Genomic DNA, 21,437 nt, shown 5'->3' with positions numbered 1-21,437 from the left:
GTTACAATGTATTTATTTTCCCTTACCTAAATTTATATCTGTTAAATTTATTTCTAAATTTTTATTTAAAAAAAAATCCAATAACACTATAATGTACATGAGATGATGTATATTTTTAACAAACCACAATCTTCTTCATATTTTTTTTATTCTGTACATTACTTAATATGAATAATAAAATTCAAGCTGACCGCAATGCTACGTAGCATCAGCAGCATATTTTTCACTGCGTACAAAGTCTATTTGCGTATATAAACGCTGCGCAGGCGCCGCCAGCGCGCGCCGCGGCTCCAGGTCCAGCGCGGCATAGTGCACCGCGCCCCCAACCCCGCCTGCTGTCGTACCTACTGTTGTACCGGGGATAGATGACGTTTCTGAAATATAATTTGTTTTAAATAATCTTTTATGTAAACTTGTTTTAAGAAACTAGCGAAATATAGTAAGTTCATATCATTTTCAAGTTAATTTTTATCGTGAAAGTGAATCTTTACAAATATCGCAAATTCCTCCAAAAAATAACACGCAAGTACGAGCTCGTGTCATCATATTGTAGACATACTGTACTGCACTTGTATATTGTACTTAGACGAGTAAAAACTTAAAAGTGTATAATTATCTTCTATAAGCATCAATACAATTTGAGATAAAACCAATATTTTTTTTTACAAATCGATAAGTTAACTAAAAATTAAAGCGTCTGACTAAATGCTATGGTTATCGATTCGATCCCATTCGAGGGAATGTTTATATTTAAATTATTTCCCGGCTTCAGTAGACAAACAGCGACGTTAAGTTCAGTTCACTCAACACGAAAAATCTCAAATATTGGGTACCGCATGGCGAAATGTTAAGACATAGTTCCCCCTACCTACTCTGCTTTACGAGAAAAACGTGAAAAGTAAAAAGCACAAACCTCTAACATCATCCGGCCTAACAATAGTTTTAGCGGCCGTCGGGTTACTGGGCAACTCGTCCACTTGTTTCTTCCCCCCTTTGGCTATATTAATACCACCAACGAGCTGCACGTACTGGGGTGACGAGGAAACTTCTCCAAATTCCGCCTTGAATTCGGCTCTCAATTCTGGACTTTTCCGCCCATCTTCGGACAATTCGCGAACTGTTGTTAGGTAGTGGTGGTCATCGTCTAATTCCGCAATGTCTGTTTCAGGTGGGGAGGATGGGGACTCCATGGACATGTGGAATAGTGTTTGGGAACCCAGTGGTGTTTTGGGTTCCATGGACATGTTGAATAGTGTTTGTGAGCCCAATGGTGTTTTGGGTTCACGTCGTCTTCTACGTTCGTCGGGGGAAGTCGCCAATGGGGGCGGCTGCCGTGGGGTCGATATGGCTATGGGACGGGTGGGTGCACGTCCGCAGGTCATTTCGACATATCTATAATTTTGATAGAAATTATATTAAGCAAATACAGTTGCCTGTAATACTATGCAGAAAAAAACAGAGAACTTCAGTTCCTACAAACAATACACAATGTCTCAATTTTTAGCTAGCAACACAATACAATATAAAAAACCGGAAAAGCGCGAGTCGGGTTCGTCCACCGAGGAATCCGTACAAAAAGTGAAGGTCTCGAACTATTTTCTAAAATTCAAGCTCAGCTGTCAGAGCATTTTCATCTGATACCTTACTTGAACTAGCGGCTTTAATACCAAATTTAAGGCTATTATTTTTGAGTACTTAACCACAAATGTATAGTTTTCAGATATCTTCCTGAACTAGTACTTCCTGTAGATGCTAGCTGCCAAGACAACATAATTATCACATCTAGAAAAAAAAAAGCTCTTTTACCCGTCCGGCGTGGCGGGCGCGGGCGTGGAGGGCGCGAGCGTGGCGTGCGCGAGGTCGCCGGGCCGCATCTCCACGTAGCCGGCGTTGCGCGGCGACATGTCCACGTACTCGTCCAGGTTGCGGCGCTCCAAGAAACACGCGCCCGGAGGGGTGCGCGCCACTACCACCTGGGATGAGACATTAGTTCATTATTAGAGGTCATAAGGTCATCATACCGCAGAAAAACGAGAATCTGATATTAAAAAAATACGTCAGAATATAGTCGAATTCTCATTCTATGACAAGTGCAGTAAGTTCGACGAGAAGTCCAACTACGTTCAATTCCTCCTAAGGTGCAAATCTGCAGAGGGGTCACGATGGCGACATACTAATACACCGCATTAAACACACGTACCTTAGGCGCGGGTGAGTTAGAGGAGAAGTCCAGTTCCATCCAGTCACCTGCGGAGGCGCGCGGCTGCACGGGTGTCGCAGGGGTCGCGGGGGTCGAGGCGGCGGGGGTTGCGGGGTCGCGTGGTGCGCGGCGAGCGCCCGCACTGTAGGCGCGCAGACGGGCGGGCTCCACGCGCGCCGGCAGAGGTCGCGACCCCACGCTGTAGGCGCGCGTGGAGCGCTCCGCCGAGATGTGCGCGGTGGCCGGGTCTAGTTGATATTCACTGTTCATAGGAGAAATTATAATTACGTATATTAGAGAAACAATTGACGCGCACAATACGCGTTTGTGTCATTTTATACAAAAGTGTATATTAACAAACAACTATGATAATATATTTTACATTCATTTTATTATTTCAATGTATTTTTATTTCATACTTCTCCATCCGCACAATTTTCATAAAAAGTGTACAAAGTTTTTTGTTTCACATTTTTATAGATATAGATTATAAACAGGTAATTTTAACGATTGTTTTTCTTTATTTCAAGATTAGTTATTTTACGATTATATATTTTGTATTAAGATAACATTTTTTCTGTTTTTCTTCATAATATCACAAATCACACATAATTTATTAAAAAAATTAAACTGATCTCGAAAAAAATAAAAATACATGTGTGTATAGCAACTATTTTTTTTCTGTCAACTATTTAAGTATTTTTGCAATAAACATCATACCACACATAATAAAATATTAATATAAAAATATATTACCTAAACCTGGGATCAGTAGACGGAGTCCCGCTACACACGGAACCACTGGACGCCATCGCGAGCGGTTCATGCCCGGGTGCCATGGGCAAGTACCCTCCAGGGAACCCTACAGAAAACCCTCCGAGGGGCCCGCATGTCGTACTTCCTGTACCTACGGCGGCGGCGGTCGCAGGTTCAGCATCTACTTCGTCTGCCCCTACCGAGGACGTCCGGGAGTGAGCGCTTGAACTGCCACGGGTAGTCATACTGTATGTATAATAATCAAGTTGTAGTAATATGATAATTCATTTCAAAGATTTTCTTTTAAGAATCATAAAAATGTTATGGTTACAGAACTCTGTAACCATAACGTAACAGAACTCTGTAACCATAACGTAACAGAAACTACAGAAATGTTTAAAAATGCCTGTCAGGAGTACACAATGACAGTCATTGTTAAACATTTAAGCTAATGTTACCAAATTAAAAATTAAATTTAACAAAATGAAATCTACAACCAAACGAAAAAAAAAAACAAAGAACGGCTTTAACTGGACTCAAACCCAAGAACCCAGTTTATTTACAAGCTACCTCATGAAGTCCTTGGCCATGTGGTCACAGCAGTCGGGCTCCTCGGGGATGCGCGGCGTGCGGTACCACTCCGATATCGAGTCGATGTCGTCGCGGGACGAGTCCAGCCCTAATTCACAGATAAAATATTAGTACTTTAAAATAATTGCTCAATTGAATATGGTATACTGTTTTGTTTTTTGATTATGACCATATCTGAACTTATTAAGTGGGATTCTTGGTTCTTTCTACAAGATCGACCTTTCTGCCTCTCACTGTTGCTTTTTATTAGCAATTTGAACATAAAAAAATATTTAAAATTTCTTCAATCCCTACTCTAGCAATCCTCCACACTCACAAAATATATACTTACTGTAATATATTAAAACAAATGAGTAGGTACAGTACGTCAAAAAAGCTGTGGCTGTTCTGAAGTTAGCGGCGGTAATTGCGCACACTTGATTGTATGTTTTCGTCCTTCCTTTCGATTATTTTTTTCTCGAGTGAATAATATGCAAAGCTCAGAAAGCCTAATTTCTGGTAGTCTCAACTCATCGACCATACTTTACGTAATCTGGTAGTTATTAATGGTGGAGATAACTGTCAGTGTCAGTTGACATTACCCCTGGACCGTACCAAGTGCTCTTTTGTACAAGAAGCAAGCAAAGCTCTTCTCTCGCCCTTTTCATATGTAAAGCAGCCCTCTGTTCTTTCCTAGACGTTTACAATGCAGATTCTAACGCCGCAACGCGATTTAACCCCGCCTGTAGATCATTAGAGAGCTTCCCATAGCTTTATATACATACCGTCCGTTTCAACATCTCGTGGCGGAGGCCTCTCCGGCTCAAAGGACGAACTCGCTCTGGAGGGCATCGTGTCACACCTCTTGCGAATCACATTAGTATCTGTGAACAAAATACACTTTATGTTTAAGAATATTAATGTTCAATTCAGGTGAAAAGCCCAAATTATAATGGTAATAAACACAAAATTTATTTAGGACATATTTAATCGATTTTTTTTAGGTTTCAGATCTTTATACATATATATATTTAAGCACAATTGCAATATTATTAAATATATAAAATACTTTTAGTATGTATGACAAAAGTTATTTCAGTATTGCTAGCTAAGCAATGGTCTCTAGTTGGACAATATTGACAATAAGGTATGAGAAAAATGTTTGAATCTTGTTTTACATTGTAATGTTGAAATTATCATATTAATAATACGGTATTTATAGTTATTCTATACATAAACTAATAATAATATACAAAAATAGAAAATATATAGGGGCAGAAGTATATTTTATATACAAAAAGATACACTAAATTGAATATTTCCAGTGATAAGTTACAAGTTTGTGGTTCACATAGCTATGATTTAACAACGTGACGACAAATTACAGACTTTGACTGCTCGTCATATTGACGTTACTCTTAAATACTCAGATTAAGGTGTTATAATATTATGCATAATATTAACTATACATATATGTAAAAAAAAAAAAACAAATTAAGAACTGTGATAATAAAAAATAACAATATTCATTTATTCGTAAAAAAAGCGCTCAAACACAATAATATACGGAAGCGCATGCACATATAAAAGATTTAAACAAAAAATTAAGCACTCCATACAAAAAAAACATATCAAAAACATTCAATATCGGCATTTCAATGGCTTAATGTTAGTAAAAAATGGCGATGGGTTGCGCGTTAGAAGCTCGTACACAATACATACTTTTAGTATGGGCCGGGGACAGCTTCGACAACCTGGTCCCGGTGCTGGCGCGCCTCGACCATGGCGTCTTCTTGGACAAACCATCGGTCCCGTTGACCGCCTTGCACGAGGAGTGCATGGCGACCTTCTCCAGTATGGCGCGATCCAGCTCATCACCAGTGAGGGGGGCGGATCTGGTCCTCTCGTGAACGATCCTGAGGGGTTCCTGGCACGGCAGGTACCCGGCGGGAAGCGACACTGTGCGGTGGTGTTTAATGATCCTCGCGGGGTCTTTGTCGGGCGTTAGTGTGTTATTCGTCGGTTGGTCGGCTGCGGAGAGACAATGAGAAGCGACACGTAAACATGTGACACCAAGCGCGGTCACTCACCCGGTGCGGTGTTAGATGATGGGGGCGATTGTAACTCGGTCATTAATGTTAAAGAATATTACAAGATGGAATATCATGTAAAAAATATATATATATTTTTTTAAATTAGTTAATTAGTTTTTTTAAATCGTCACCAATTTTCATAAAATTTGAAATTCAGACTCTTAAACGTATATAATTAAACACATGTTTCATGGTTTTCTAGAATTCACACCCTAAGGGTGCAAATAAGGGGTTGAAAGTTTGTATGGAAAAATCTTTAAATCGCCACCGATTTTTATAAAATTTGAAATTTAGACTTAATTGAACAGGTGTTTCATGGGTTATTAGAATTCACCCTTAAATAGGCAAGCGAAGCTGCGCGCGTCCGCTAGTTATATAATATGTCAACGTCATATTTAAAATTGGAATATCTTACAATTGTAGTAATCTAAAAATAAGAAATATAATCAATCAAATATTATCAACATGTAATATATATATTAAAAAAAACAAAATAATCCTCAGTAGATACTCATCTGTAACGATATATTACAACAACTTTTACTGAAAAAAAAAAATGCAAACCAGGTACAATCGCCGTAATTGTTAATTGTCACAAAATCATGGCAAGACTGAAAATAAATACCATACAAATTGCCATAATTTTGCGTGTGTGCATATGTTTTGTATGTATGATAGTTTCAATGTCACTTCACCGAGAACGTAACACCATCACCGTGTCATGCAGACGTACAGAAAACTGTCAAAACGACGATGCCTTGACTTAAGCATGCTTAAAAATTAACTTGAATAAACCTGAAAAGTATTGTTAGTGTATCGATATTGTCATTATAATATGTGTATTTTGTAAATAAATCCTTTAATTTTTTTATAAAAACAATATATATTATAATGTATGTTCTTGTTCATTCTATATGCACAAAAACATATCAATTAGCATTAAAGTCTAATACAGTTAATTTGAAGAAATTAAATCTAATACAATCATTAGTAAAAGATACACTTCACATATTTTAAACATACTGTACATACTCAAAATTCGTTAAAACAATATTTATTAGTATAATTAGTACCTACTATTGAAATATGTTTAAAAATATATAGTAATATACATATATGTTTTTTAAAAGTCATTTATAAACACCTTATTCCTTACAGAAAACCACAAGTCATGGTTTAGAAGAAACTTATTAGAAAAGGGTATAAAATAAAAAAAATCAATATGGCGGAATTAATGAATAGAACGATCATGATATAATGATAACGACGATGCCAATGATGATGATGATAATGAAATGATGATAATATAAAGCGACGAAGAGGATAGAAATCATTAGCCAACGACAAGTACCGAGTATCCTTAAACACAAAAAAGATTCAAATTGTTTAATTCCATTTACAAACAAAAAGTCTATATTAAAATTGAAATAAATATTCAATTCAATTTGAATTTCAATTGAATTTAAAATATAATTAGAAATCCGAATACAAGGTACAGCAATGAACAAGATGCTACAACAGTCACCATATAACGACGATCATATTATTATACAGAATTAGAACTACATCACTTTGGATGTTAACATTTTATTCTGCAAATTCAATTCAAATTATTTATAAAAAAATAAACTCATTTTTTTAATCTAGATGAAAGTCAGTTTTAAAGAATTAATAAAATGAACATTCATAGTGATATAGAAGTCTGTATTTTCTGTAGTACAATCCTACCGTTTTTAGGCGTCAAAGGCGCAATAGCGGCACACGAGTCGTCTATTGAGTACGTTGCGGATGCGCACACGCATTGCTTTATACACGAGCCAACACAGAGACCCTTGTCTGTAATAGATTTATGGCAATGAAACTCTATTTTTTGCTTTTTTCTAGAGTCTCTTGGTTGTCCTTTTTTTTTGTAGTATATATTTATAATTCATGTATTTGTTAAAAACGCGATAATAATAATTTAATTGACATAATAATATTATTATCCAATTTTTGAGTGATAACATTTTATGTTTATTTAGCAAAGAATCTACTAATATTATTTTTTTCTTTTTGGTTTGAAATATTATTTTCCATTAAAAATAGTTATATGCACAATTGAATTCATGTTTTTCATAAAAAATATATTCTCAGACATACATATTTACACCAAAATGTAAAATCAACCGTAATACGTAACCTTATCACTTTAATTTAATAACTCTAATCATAATATAAAAAGCTCCAAATTTATTATTTAAAATAAACTTACAGCTCTAATAAAAACAAAAATGTATAAATTGTTAGTGACATTCTACGTAGCAATCTCTTAAACCCAATGTGTTTATAAATAAAACGGAGCACTTAATGAAATCTGAGCCAATTTTGATAAATGTTTTCCTTAAAAATATTTAAAATTAATGATAAGGACAACACAAATGGCACAAATGTGCGTGAATCTTATAACAATAATGCTTATAAAATAGAATAATATATGGGTTGAAAAGATTTCAGATTAGTATGTACTGAAGCTAACTAATTCTAGCTACAATTACTTAGTAGATGCGTGAAACTTATTACGTTACAGTCAGATATTGCTTTAAAAATAACCAATAACTGTATTTTTAATGTTTTTTCAGATACAGAAATTTACTACACTTCGAAAAATGAAGAATTTGTTTTTTTATTAAAAAATGTTTTTTATCTTTAAAAAACTTTAATTAATAATACCTTTTCTATATTATAGAAAAAAAAATATGAAACAAAAACAAATATAAAGCAATTTTATCTGAAAGGAACGAACACTACTCAATACTAAAAGGGCACTATTACAGATGCGTCAACATGTCTATGTCTATGTATGTTTTCTATTCAAACTACATGAAATATGTGTGTGTGAAAGAAATTAACACAAAAATGACTGACAATTGGTAAAAACTTAAACCAATTTAGAGTTCGAGACGAGTCATAAAATGAAAAAAAAATAAATAAAAACGACTTTGTAGGTTTCATTTAAAGTATCAAGATATCCTCAACGACGTGGCTAAGTTGAAAATTGAGATATATGTTACGGAACGCTATGGTCGTGAGTACAAATACCAATTAAAGGAAAACAAAATCAACATCGCTGTCCTCAACTTAATGAACTTTTTTTTAGGCAAAAACCTAAAACTTAAGTGTATTATCACTAAGCTCTGACGAACCCACAAAAAACACGTGTAAATAAAAAAGAACTTAAAAAAAAACACAACTTCGACAGTAGGTGTGCGTAATAACCCCCAGGCGGTATTACTGTGAACCTCAAAGGTCATTATCCCATTAAATTTTCCGCATGATTCATTAATTTTTCGGTCAAAGACCTCTATCTTTTCTTATTTCATTTTTATTTAATCTATTCTTACATGTATCGGTTATTGTGTAGACCAATTTATATTCGATTCAAATGAACATACCTACTTCGTAAATTCTAATACTTTAATCATTATAATGTCTGTACTAAATAATCAAAAATATTTTAAGTAATTTTTCATCAAATCTAGGTATATTATTTTTTTAAAGGAATAAAACACTTCCTCCATTTACGTCGAGCACACATTGAACCCGCTTTAACCAATATAAAAAAACAAACAAATAAACAAAATGTTTTACCATTATAGATAACACGGGCTTTAACATCGGAATACGTCCTCGGCCTGGTGGGTAGCGAGTTCGATCCCTCGATGAGGGAGCCCTTGCTTGGTATCACCACGTGGTCCTTCTCGTTCTCCGTTTCCTTCGCACAGTTTATCATGGCACTGAAATATTTTGTAATATGTTGATATTTGCATCTTAATATAATCTATTTTAAATCCTATAATTATATCTTAAGTAGGTACTTTATTTACACTAGCCAAAAATGATTTAACTTTTTAGGCTAAAAGTTTATGCATTTTTGGCGAGGAATTTGAATTTATAGTTTTTTCAGCTTACGTCCAGTGTTAAAACACTCTGTTCCCCAGTTTCCGCCAAATTGTCGAAACACTACGAGACGGGTAAATCAACGACGCACTTTATACCAGAGCGAAGAAATGAAAATATTAATAAATAATAATTAATTTTCCGAGTGGAAATCGAACCCACAATCACACAATCGCTGCGTTACAGTCACAAGATTGTGAGTCTGCGCCACGACGGTCTCCTTGAATATTTTTGATTTCGGCCTTGAATTTTTTTTATTTTTCTTTAAATACACGGCCTAACCAACTTTGTCAATAAACGTGTATTTTTTTAGATAGTGTCTCACGGGGAGGACATCCAACCAGTGACAATAGTACATTTTTCTTTTAGATTTAATTTATTTAAATTAAATTTCATTAAATTTATTTATTATTAGGTAATGCATCGCTTTATCTAAACAACGTCGTTAAATGTAATGAATTTGAACCCCCCACTTCCATTATAGCCAAATAACGTATATCCATTTTACTTTATAAAAAAAGAAAAAAATATATGTTTAAAATAATTTAACCTAAATTAATATCACTAATCGACATTATAACACGATTTTAACAAAATCTTGCAATTTAAATTGAAATCGCGATATAAACTTATCGGAATGCCAATAATGCGAGAAAAAAAAATTACATTAAGATACCGCATTTAATATAAAATTTAAATGGTCCTATCAAAATAATTGGAAAGTTTTATTTTATTACCCAGTTATCTATAAAACCACATATTTAACATTTTTGACACCAAAAATAAGAATATTTGGCTGCATATAAAAATCATGCAACTATACATCCGGCGGTCCTTGTCAAAGGGGCATAACTCACAGGTGTAAATTTCTAGTGGATATAAATAATTTAATGATAATTCCAAAGTAACTGTGAGAAAGAAAGTGTCTTAACTCTAGGTTCCTAGGTTCCCTTTGTACACTCTGCTATATGCGGGAGAAAGCGTGAAGCTAAAAAATATATTATGTTATAAATGTTAATTGGGTATTATTACGAATTAAACTACAAAAGGGCTCAAGTAATAAGAATCATAACAATTCATGATTTATTTTTAATAGGCAATTATTTTTTTATATATACACACTTATGTTGATAAAGAAAATGTTTTGCATAGAAACTATTCTTTGTATTTAAAATTTATCGTTGAGAAATATTCGACATATTGTAATATCGCGTGAAAATATTTCATTATCATATATTATTAGATACTTGCTTTTGTACGCGGCTTTGTCCCCATGATCAATCACGACAAATGGACGATACAAAACAAAAATATATTTTTTTTAATTCGAACCAGTATTTTTTGAGATTAGCGAGCTCAACCAAATTTATACTATTAGTATAAAAGTATAGATTTATAATTATTAAAAAATAACATCTCTAAACTTTAGTTAAAGCTCCAACGATTATTAAAGCGTAACGACAGTGTAAAAGATATTTTTGGACAGTCATCTAGTAAAGGGAAAATATAAAAAAAGTATGTGGGGTGGTTTCAAAATTTCTAAAGAGAACCCTTCCTGGTTTTGAATAAAATTTGCGTTTTAAATTCTTTTCAAAATTCATGCAACCCCATCATAGCGAAATTATCACGATTCTGTATAAAACGCGATTTCATTCAGTACGTGAAGTCTTCTACATAAAAAAATCGTTTGCGACATATATATTTTTTAAATCATGTTTAAATTATAAAAGTGACGTGAAAGTAGGAATCCTGATGAGACATTACATTTTTAAAACTTTATGCTATATCCCGCAAATGCCATGGTAGAAAGAGGGAACCTGACTTCCGTACTGAAATTTTCGCCGAAAAGGCCGAATTTACTAACGGTTTAATAAGTCAATGGCGTTTTGCAATTAAGCTTTCAGAAATTTATGCACATTGTACACTTGGAAGGAAAATTATCAAAAGTGAGAAAAAATCCTAAAATCTAATCTGCACAACCATTACAGTTAGTACAGAGCGGCCGGCCACGACTCGTCAACCGTACTATACAAAACTCACTGGTATATAGTGGAGTGCATGCTCTGAGCGATGTTGGAGTCGTCCGAGTGCATCCACAGCTCGCCCGCACCGGTCGCGGTCTGACGTCCCACCTCCATGTAGAAAAAACATTCGGAATCTCCGCACCTGGAATGAAAAATGTTTTACGAAATGTCCAAAGCTTCAATTTTAAATATACATTTTTAGACATATGACTCATTTGGCGCAACAATGACGTATTTGCACTTTTTTTGAAATATTGGAGATGCAATGCAATATTGTAAATAATCCTACAGCAAACATATTTAACTTATTTTCTTTAGCTTCACACTGTATCATGCAATAAGAGGGGCGGTAGAGGAAGCATGGAAACCTAGTGTTAAGACACTCCATCCCCATTAAGAAACTTCCGTTTCCAACTTTCCGCCGAATTCTGGAGCGTGTTGCCTCGTTACCAGAGCGAGGAAATGAAAGGAATAAGAACAATCTCTTCAGCCATATAAAGTAAATAGTATAGAAGTATAGATTATATATAAAAAACCATAAAATAAAATATTACGGAAAAAAGTTGTTTACTTTCAAAGAAAAAAGTACATGAATACCGTGACGTCTTAGCTATTAGCGTCATTGTGACTCTTGTACGGCAATAGCATTCGTTTTACGACAAAAACAACAAGTAAATACGTTCTACGAATGCAATTAGTTAAATTAGGTTCTTTACTCTACAATTTCACTGCAGGTTTTAAGTTAAAATAAATGTTAAACTAATATTGTGAAATAATATGGAATTGGCAGTAATAGCAACGAAATTGAAATATTTTCGATTCATGCATCTCACGGAAGGCGCAGGGTGCATAGGGCGAATGTGGTTATATATTCTTTTTTTACTTATTTACTCTTCAAATCTTATCACGCACACAGCAGAGTAGGTAGAGGGAACCTAGTGTTCCCTACTTTCCGCCATATTGAGTGGCGGAACTTAACGGCGCGCTTTGTCTTGTTGGGGAACGGAGTGTCTTAACACTAGGTTCCCAGGTTCCCCTTACCTACCCTGCTATTTGCAACATACAGAGTGAAGCTAAAAAAAATACCCATCAGAATAAGAACCATCGCGTACAATCAAACAATTCCCAAATGCGTCACGATGGCGTCAATGATTAAAATTGTACGTAAATATTTAGCTAGTTTTCTAAGCACCTACCTACTTTACTATAGTATTACTATTACCTACAACAATCGTACTATAGCATAATATTTGCTATGACACATTGTGTTTTACCTTTTATCTTTTACGATAAAGCCGTCAGCTATTTAGCAGGTATGTGTAGAAATAAAAAAAGCAGTTTCATGTATTTTCCTGCATGGACCAGGGTAAGTACCGGCAACTAGCGTAATGATACAAGTTAGCGTATTGATACAAGTTATTGCACTTTCTGTCTGTTTGTTAAACGGTGGACCTCAATACCAAGATTTGTCTTGCTACCAGAATGAGAAAAGTGAAACTAATTCATTGCCTAGAGTGGGATTCGAACTTACAACCGTCTAGTTTACAGTCAGAAGTGCCGCTGCAGCACGACGATAAATATTATTTATAATAATTTTGCTTTAAGACAGTGGTTCCCAACCAGTAGTCCGCTAAACTCTAGGAAGGAAGCCTAAAATTGGTCCGCAGAAGCCTAGACGCGGTGAGGCTATCCTCGTGTGGGGATCGAATTCACAACCGTCGCGTTACAGTTACACGCATGTGCCGCTTCGCCACGAGGGCCCTAAATTAAAATTTGTGTTTCATTATCACAGTTTATATTGATTATAGGTACAGAGTGGTCCCTGCTAGCAATATTGATATAAAAGCAGAAAATGTTGGGAACCCCTGCTCGAAGATAATATTACACGTAGTGTTTTACTATATCACATATTAAACTATTTCATATTTATCTATACAAATCATATATTTTTATTCTAGCTAAACTGATACCGACGAAGATTATGATTTGGCGAGGCGTGATATGAATGTATGATATTTAATCACAATTTAGTTACTTTTATTACATTTTTTACTTCAATTATTTTTATTAGAAAGTATTAGTTTTTTATTAGTAAAAGGTTAAATCACCATTATTCCATTCTCCTTTGAAATTAAAATTATTCATAATTAAAATAATTCGTTTGAGTGACTCTGTTAATTTAAAATATTAACAGAGTCACTCAAAAGGCCTTTCTATTAGTATTAAAAAAGGGGCTTCATGCCTTTCCGCATAGCAGGGTAGGCAGATGGAACCTAATTGTGTTGACATTCTCCACTTTTCGCCCAACTATCAAGTCGTTGCTTATTGAGTGGCGGAACTCAGAACCTCGCTTTGCCTACGAGCGAGGAAACAAAAATAGAAATAATCAATCTCCCGAGTAGGGACCGAACCCACAACCAATGCATTTACGATGATAAAAGCATTTATTGAAATACACACAAAAAAACGGTTTGATGTCAATCAAACTGTAATTAACATCTCTGAGTGCGTTTCTTAGTCCTAGTATTTACTTCCAAAGTGAAGGAGGAGAGTTTTCATTTCAAACCTCTAAGCTTCTAAGGAGTTTTAAGATTCATGCATAATTCATGTCAAAGTAAAGTTAAAACGACTGAAACGTTTCTTTTCAAACTTATTTATCAGTGATAACTCGTGATTTCTTAAATAAATGTTTTTTCTGGCTGCTATGCTTATTATACTTCAGAACGACTACTACTCATCAACCATATTATTCTAAAACGAAAAACAAAACTACCCACCGTCTAATATTCTTCAGGGAGTACTCCACGCGTTCCGGTATGACGAGGTCGCTGATCACGTTGTTGTGGCTCTTTATCTTGACGAGGGCGAGGGTTTTGTCGGTGAGGCACAGGTTGTATAGTCCCTGGATGTTCTTCGACACACCCAAACCTTTCTTTTGCACGTTCACTTGCCATACGTGTTCTAAGAAAATATAGAATATATAAATATCATCAAAATTAGCTTTTTGTTTGCAATAAAAAAATAGAGGCCGTCGTGGCGCAACGGCATTGCGTCTAACTGGAAGCGGTATGCTTGTGGGTTCGATTCCCACTCGGGGAAAAAAAAATTATCCTCTGGTAAAGCGGAGAACGTAGTGTCTTAATATAAAGTTCTACGTGTCTAAACTGATACTACGATAATGATAACATGAAAGTGACACAGAAAGGAAAACGAAAAGAATAATATTTATAATATTTAAAATTTACATTATACATTTCGTTTAGTAAAATATAAAAACTATGATGAACTATGAATGATTCATAGCGTGTTTACACTAACACATAAAGGTAAAATTTGTCTTTTTTTGCAGGTACAATCTTTGTAACCGTTTAAACGAGTCGACGGATATTGAGTAGGTATTTCAACATTTTTTGTCAGCTTCACGCTGTATCAGAGTAATGTAAGGACACTCCGTTCCCATTAAGACACTTCCGTTTCCCACTTTCCGCACAATTCTGCAGGTATTGCGTGTTGAGTGACCGCTAAATGCCGCGCTTTACCTCGTTACCAGAGAGAAGAAATGAAAATATTCAATATCTCATGAGAGTTCTCGAGTGTGAATCGAACCCACAACCTGTCATGTTCTCAGTCGCACATTTATGTCCCTGCGCCTGTGCTACGACTGTCCTCAATAGCTATTTAGTATATAACTAATTATAATTAGAACTATTTTCTCCTAGCCTAGCCTGTTAAAAACAACTAAAAAAAATCCATTAATAACAACTACCTAGTTATATCTTAAGTAAATACAAAAACAACAAGGAAACCAAAGCATATTTATTATCTACAGTGCCGTACAAAACATGTAATTGTTGAAATATTTTTCAATTATACACATATAAATAGGTTGCATATCTTTGCAGCGCGCTTTGGATTTTCCGTTGCGGTAGGCCATGTGTGGTATTTGCAGTTCATACGTTAGTACATTTATGTAATGAAGGCCATCGGTGGCACAGTGGTGCAGCGTTAAACTACAAACGCGACGGTTGTAGGATCGATCTCCACTAGGGAGAATGAGTTGTCTCGATCTGTTAGACAGTGCGGTGGTGATGTTTGCTTGTTTTTCCTAAATTATCAGCTATAACTACATTTTATTTTCAACTTCTACTTATACATAATTACCCCTAGGTATTTAATTCCTAAGAGTGGGCGGAAATTTCCCTAAACACCTCAAAAATCCTCCTCCCTCAAATCTTTTCTCTGCCTAACCTGCTATGCGGGAAGAAAAGTGAAGCTGCATAACTTTGCTATAAACAAATTTTAGGCTCTCAACCCACGTCTATTGGAATCTTTCCAAAAACCGACAACTGTATTATATACCTACAGATCTCGAGAGGCACGTGTTCGAATCCGTTGAACATTTTATATGGAACTTTCAGTACTGTTATTAATGAGTCACTTATTACTAGGCTTTCTTATGAAATTTAGACTTACATTGTTTTAAAAAAGTAACTTATATAGCAAAGCCATCATATAAGTTATTCAAAAGAATTAATGTCTATTGTCTTTATGAAACATATTTTTTTCCGCTTACCGGGCCCCATTTTATTATCTTTAAGTATATCCCGCACATAGCAGGGTAGGCAAAGAGAACCTAATATTACGACACTTCGTTCCCATTAAGACACTTCCATTCCCCACTTTCCGCCGAATTCTGGAGGCATTGCGTCTTAAGCGGCGAAACTCAATTTTGACTCGTTACCAGAGCGATAATCGAGCCCACAAGTAAACAAGTTTCTATACCATCACGTAATTATAAAAGGATATTATTTACTTAGAATTCGCATACGGAAGTTATAATTTCATTATAATATTATGTCGATATTATTTTTCTGTGGCATTCTCTAACGTTCTAGTTATTTAATAGGTTACGTAGAAATATAACCGCACGAATTATACTAACAACTGTTTATTTATGTTTACTTACTTTACCTTACGACAAACTTTAACACTGCAAGACTTGTTTATTTTAGGTATGTTTTTTAGGTACCCACTGTATTACAGATAAAGAATTCTCTGCAACTCTCCAATTTTCGAGAAATTGCGTAACTCAAAACCGTATACAACCGTTAGTTATTCTATTCTATGAAATATTACAATTAATCATTATATTGAAAAAGCGACTGTTGAGTTTTGTTGCTGGAAACTGCCTGCTGAGCCGATATGGCGGTGGTAGCATCTCCATACTCTACTATATTAAGTTTGCCCTGTTCACAATTTACAGAAACTTCAGCTTCTGTGTATGGTCCTGTGGGACTGACACTACTGACATTTCTATCTCACTTGCCGATTCAGTGCTTGTCCTAAAAAATGACCTAATTCAATAAAATAATATTTCGATTTATTTAAATATCAACAATACCTTACAAACAACAAATCTAAATAGGTAAAATAGGTACAATTACAAAACGAAACAAAATAAATAAAACTTTCAAATAATTCAATACACGAACCCGCTGGTTGTAAAATCATTATCGTGGGACTTCCCCGGTTTCGTGGAAGCCGTAAATAATGATAAATATATGGGGTACTATAAATAAACACATGGCCTGCTAGTGTATGGCAAAATGAATTTTCAGTGTGGGGTCATAGGTTCGAGAATACTCAGCCAAAGGAATTTACGAGTTTCATTGAGATAAAAGTGTTTTAATGTATCGAATAGGAAATGTTACTTTGTGAGTATACTATATTAATATTTAATACAGTCTTAAAGGGATGCCCTTGAGAGATTGAAGTATACTGTGTACATACCTCAGACTATTTTATTAATAATAGAAGTCTCTATTGATTTTTAATGGATTTTTATTGGAAAGAAGCTCTTCTTCTTCTAGCTTGCTTATGGTGTTCCGAAAGTGTCAGTTGAGCAGTAATTATTTCTGCAATGTCAGGTTGTATGGTTCTCCATACTAAGGATATAGAAGGGTAAAAAGTAGAGTTAACGTTAACATATTTTTAATATTTTTCTACATTCACTATAGCTTAGTGGTCAGAGCGCTTATAGTTCCAGGTTTCCAAGAAGCGCAGGTTCAAATCTGACAATGTTTAAATTTAGTACGTTTTCTAAAAAGTTATTAAGATGCTGCCTTCATAAGAAAAAAGCGCCAAATACGAATGAGAGATACAAAGCTTGTTTTTTGACATATTTCCTGTCATTACGGAAAAATCTACTAATCGTATTCAAAATTAGGATCGTTAAACGGGAAAAAAAAATATGTTTTATATGATACTGTCTTAACGGAAACACATAAAAAAATTGTTTGTAAAACTTCACGTGGGAAATTCTTAGTTGGCTTCTAAATGCGAAATACCTAGTCAGTAGAAGCCAGTAGTGGCGTAAGGATACAAGCATGTGACTGTAATCACGACAGATTGTGAGTTCGATTCCCATTCGAGAAAATTAAATATTTAATATTTTCATTTCTTCGCTTAGGAAACGAGGCAAAGCGCGGCGTTGATGTTTGCCAATCAACACGCAATGCCTCCAGAAATCGTCGGAATGTGGGGAACAGAAGAGTCTTAATGGGAACGGACTGTCTTAACGTTAGGTTCCCGGGTTCCTTATGCTGATCCTGCTAAGTGCGGGATACAGCGTGAAACTAAAGAAAAAAATCCCACAACTAAATACGTAGATCAATCATTAAAAAAATCCTTGAAAAATATAAGAAAAACACACAAACAAACATAACAAAAACAAAAGTGGTTAAACAATTAAATATACGTAATAAACAGTTTTGTGAACTGTCATCATTTTATTGTGATTAATCAATAGAAATTGTTTACACATTAGTTACCTATATATTTGTAGCCGTCACGTTTATTTAATAACTAGCTCTTTCCTCTTGCTTTTGACTATAAAATAAATATATGTATATTTTTTATACTATATTTAAAACTATCGTGGAGCAGCGGCTGACTGTAAACGTGACGGTTGTGGTTTCGATTCCCACCCGAGAAAACGAAATATTTTCATTTCCACACTCAGTTAAAAAGGCAAGTCGCGGCGCTGAACTCCGCTACTCAACACGTGTATCATTAAAATCGGGTTGTAAGGAGGAAAAAGAGTGTTTTAACACCAGGTTCCCTCTTCCTACCCTACTTTATACGTCATACCGAGTAAAAAGGATAAATAAACAGCCATAAATACGTGAATTGGCTATTTAATTATGCTAACTAGTCCCTACTATCATTATCAGAGTACTATCATAGGGTCAATGACATCATTGCCTTGAGATCTCTATGTATGTTTCCATCATCTGATTTATTGATTCCATACAAACACACTGTCATGCCAATTTAGTATTAGTTGTTGGGGTTTAAGATTCATTTTAGCATACACTGCTCAATTTATTACTAATTTATTATAAAACATGGTGTAATTATTTTAAAATATTTGCATGATGTGATTTCTTGTTGATATTATTGCAAATTTCTTTATTTTTCTTGATATTTAGTATATTATATTAAGATCTAATTTAAATTAAATGAAAAAAGTCTAAATATTTGATTTCAACCATCAATAAATACTTGGGAATGTTTTAACTCCCAACTTCACTGTTTCAGCTATATGACTATGAAAGTACAATATTCGTGATGAATGTGTGATTCCAATAAGTAGCTTTTGCATAATTGAGAACAACAAATAGACAAACAAACAATTTTATATATGTATATAAATAATATTATATTCAAGCACTTTCCTGCATTTTCTTGTAAACACAATTAATAAAGAACACGATGAGATCTTTATTATAATTGTAATATTCAAATTAAATAACTAATTATTTTATAACAACACTTATGAAGCACAGTGTACATTATTATGAGGAAAAATAATAAATTCAAAATAAGGAAAACTTTGTCAGGAAATATTTATCGTACTAAAGAGTTGCCTAAAATTTAGCATAAATATTATACTTTTGATTGAAAAAACATTGCAAATTTTTTTTCTAGCTCTGATGCAAGCAGCAGGGTTTGATTCCTCCACACAACGTCTCAAAAATTGGATTATGCATGAGGAAATGAGGTGCTTTCTGTTGAACCAGCTAGTAGGAAAAAATCGAGACATTGTTTTTATTTGTTAAGTATAGTAATTATTTTTAAATATTACAAAAACACGGAAGTTTCTCATAATATTATTTTATTTTTATCTGATTGGAATATGTGTTATGCATTCGATAAGATCAAAAGAAAAAATAAATGATGTATTTTGCATTACAATTTGCATCACAAATATAAAGGAGTACAACCTTGCTTTATTTAAACTATAATTAAATTTATTTGTTTCATAGTAAATTATATTATTTTATTGCTCACACACAATAAACTGAAACCATTTTGTTTTTTAAGTATTTATTAAATTGGAAAACCAAAAAATAGTATGTTTTCCCCATTACTCAGATAACACATCAATATGTAGATAATAAATAAATGAAATCACTTTACAAGTCATCAATAGTGACTTAATATATTATGAATCATTATTTTCTATAAATAAATAGAAAAATAACAAGAGGTTATTGTGATGCAGTGTTACAGCATCTGTAAAGACAATGGTTGTGGGTATGAATCCCACTTGGGGTAATAAATTATTTTTATTTCTTCACTCTAGTAACCAGACAAAATCACTCACTTAACATACAATCTCTATAAAATTTGGTAGTCCGGTAGGGACAGAGGATTTTAACACTTTCCTCTGCTTATCTTAAGATAAATATAAAAATAACACTTACGTATAGGATGCAGTAGCTCCTCACTTGCATCATCCGAACGGAACTGTTTCAGAATGGCAGCGAGCCATCCATGTAGATCTTGTTCATTTTCGGCCACTATACACAGTTGTTCCTCTTTTGTAAACAGAGCTATCACATGTTTTTGTTTCAAGTCTAACCGTCTAGTTATGTTATAACAACTCTTCAAAGGCAGCACGCGACGCGGCGCTGCCCCTGAACGAAACTTCTTCTCGGATTCGTAATACTCAAGCCTTGCTGAACTCTCCGAAGTCTCCGCGCGGAGCACGAAGTACTTCTTCTTCATGGTCTTCAGCTTGCGAAGGTGGCCCTGGCGCACCACCGCGCCGCCCTCCGCCATGGCAGCCATGTCAGCGCCTCCGCATCAGCACTGGCACAAACACGACGGATAACCTTGAAGTTGTTTACGCACCGTGATGAAAGTCACTCGTCTCACCGTCGACGCGACTAAAAATACGTACTATCTCTTTTCAATAGTGCGTAAATAGTAAAGCGCTCGACAAATCGAACGGCGTAACTAATCCGTACTCGGCCTAGTCCTGCGGGCGCCATATGACCGCTTATATTACACTACTACGATTCACCAACGAGATAACGGCAACAAGATCGCAGCAATGCGGTGCAAACTGCAAATATCAAAATACAACAACAAACGCTTTTCAATCCATAATTTGGTACGCTCGCTATTACACTCGGTCATTCACAGATACACGAGTTTAGAAAGAGATAAAATCATTCATAGTAAACGTAATCCGCACGCCCTTCCGTGGGAACGCAGGGCATGGAAGTCACGCCGTGCTCATGCCTCCGTGCGACATCAAAACAATCAATTTTACGCGCTATACTGCACTCTTACAGAACATTCAAATTTTGGCTAATGAAAGAGTCAAATTACACAGAGTCGTTCATATGTTATGCACTTGATTTATAAAACTCCTGTATTTGCGCGTCGTTTTTTATTGGTTCCTCGCTATTGCGTGTCATTTATTCGAACGACGATTACGAGAAAATAGTGCCGTATAGGTCGGATACTGTGACTATAATATTTACATGCGCCACTTGACGGCATTTA

At 34.8% G+C, this 21,437-nt stretch overlaps 1 protein-coding gene across 6 annotated transcripts in view; it reads right to left on the bottom strand.

The window, feature by feature from the left end:
* chico (insulin receptor substrate 1 chico) overlaps positions 1–21,373 on the bottom strand; it is a 30,032-nt gene extending 8,659 nt beyond the window's left edge. Inside the window, exons 1-13 of one of the 6 annotated variants that reach the window (XM_085185231.1) lie at positions 20,348–21,373; positions 14,357–14,540; positions 11,596–11,721; positions 9,247–9,392; positions 7,348–7,455; positions 5,249–5,557; positions 4,312–4,410; positions 3,524–3,635; positions 2,957–3,202; positions 2,201–2,462; positions 1,807–1,973; positions 914–1,392; positions 192–374 (exon numbers count right to left, since the gene is read on the bottom strand). In XM_085185231.1, coding sequence (XP_085041357.1) covers positions 199–374; positions 914–1,392; positions 1,807–1,973; positions 2,201–2,462; positions 2,957–3,202; positions 3,524–3,635; positions 4,312–4,410; positions 5,249–5,557; positions 7,348–7,455; positions 9,247–9,392; positions 11,596–11,721; positions 14,357–14,540; positions 20,348–20,714 — 2,781 coding nt within the window. In that variant the 5' untranslated portion in view covers positions 20,715–21,373 and the 3' untranslated portion in view covers positions 192–198. The remainder of the gene's footprint in view (positions 1–191; positions 375–913; positions 1,393–1,806; positions 1,974–2,200; positions 2,463–2,956; positions 3,203–3,523; positions 3,636–4,311; positions 4,411–5,248; positions 5,558–7,347; positions 7,456–9,246; positions 9,393–11,595; positions 11,722–14,356; positions 14,541–20,347) is intronic. The other 5 variants (XM_085185232.1, XM_085185234.1, XM_085185235.1 and 2 more) reach the window with 5 other exon arrangements.
* Between the last annotated feature and the right edge of the window lie 64 nt (positions 21,374–21,437).

Source organism: Heliconius melpomene, chromosome 5 (genome assembly GCF_056956725.1).
Source record: "Heliconius melpomene rosina isolate 202511_hmr_F chromosome 5, ASM5695672v1, whole genome shotgun sequence".
NCBI classification, from domain to species: Eukaryota; Metazoa; Arthropoda; class Insecta; order Lepidoptera; family Nymphalidae; genus Heliconius; species Heliconius melpomene.
The sequence above is the reverse complement of the archived record's forward strand: the minus strand, read 5'-3'. Positions and strand labels throughout refer to the sequence as shown.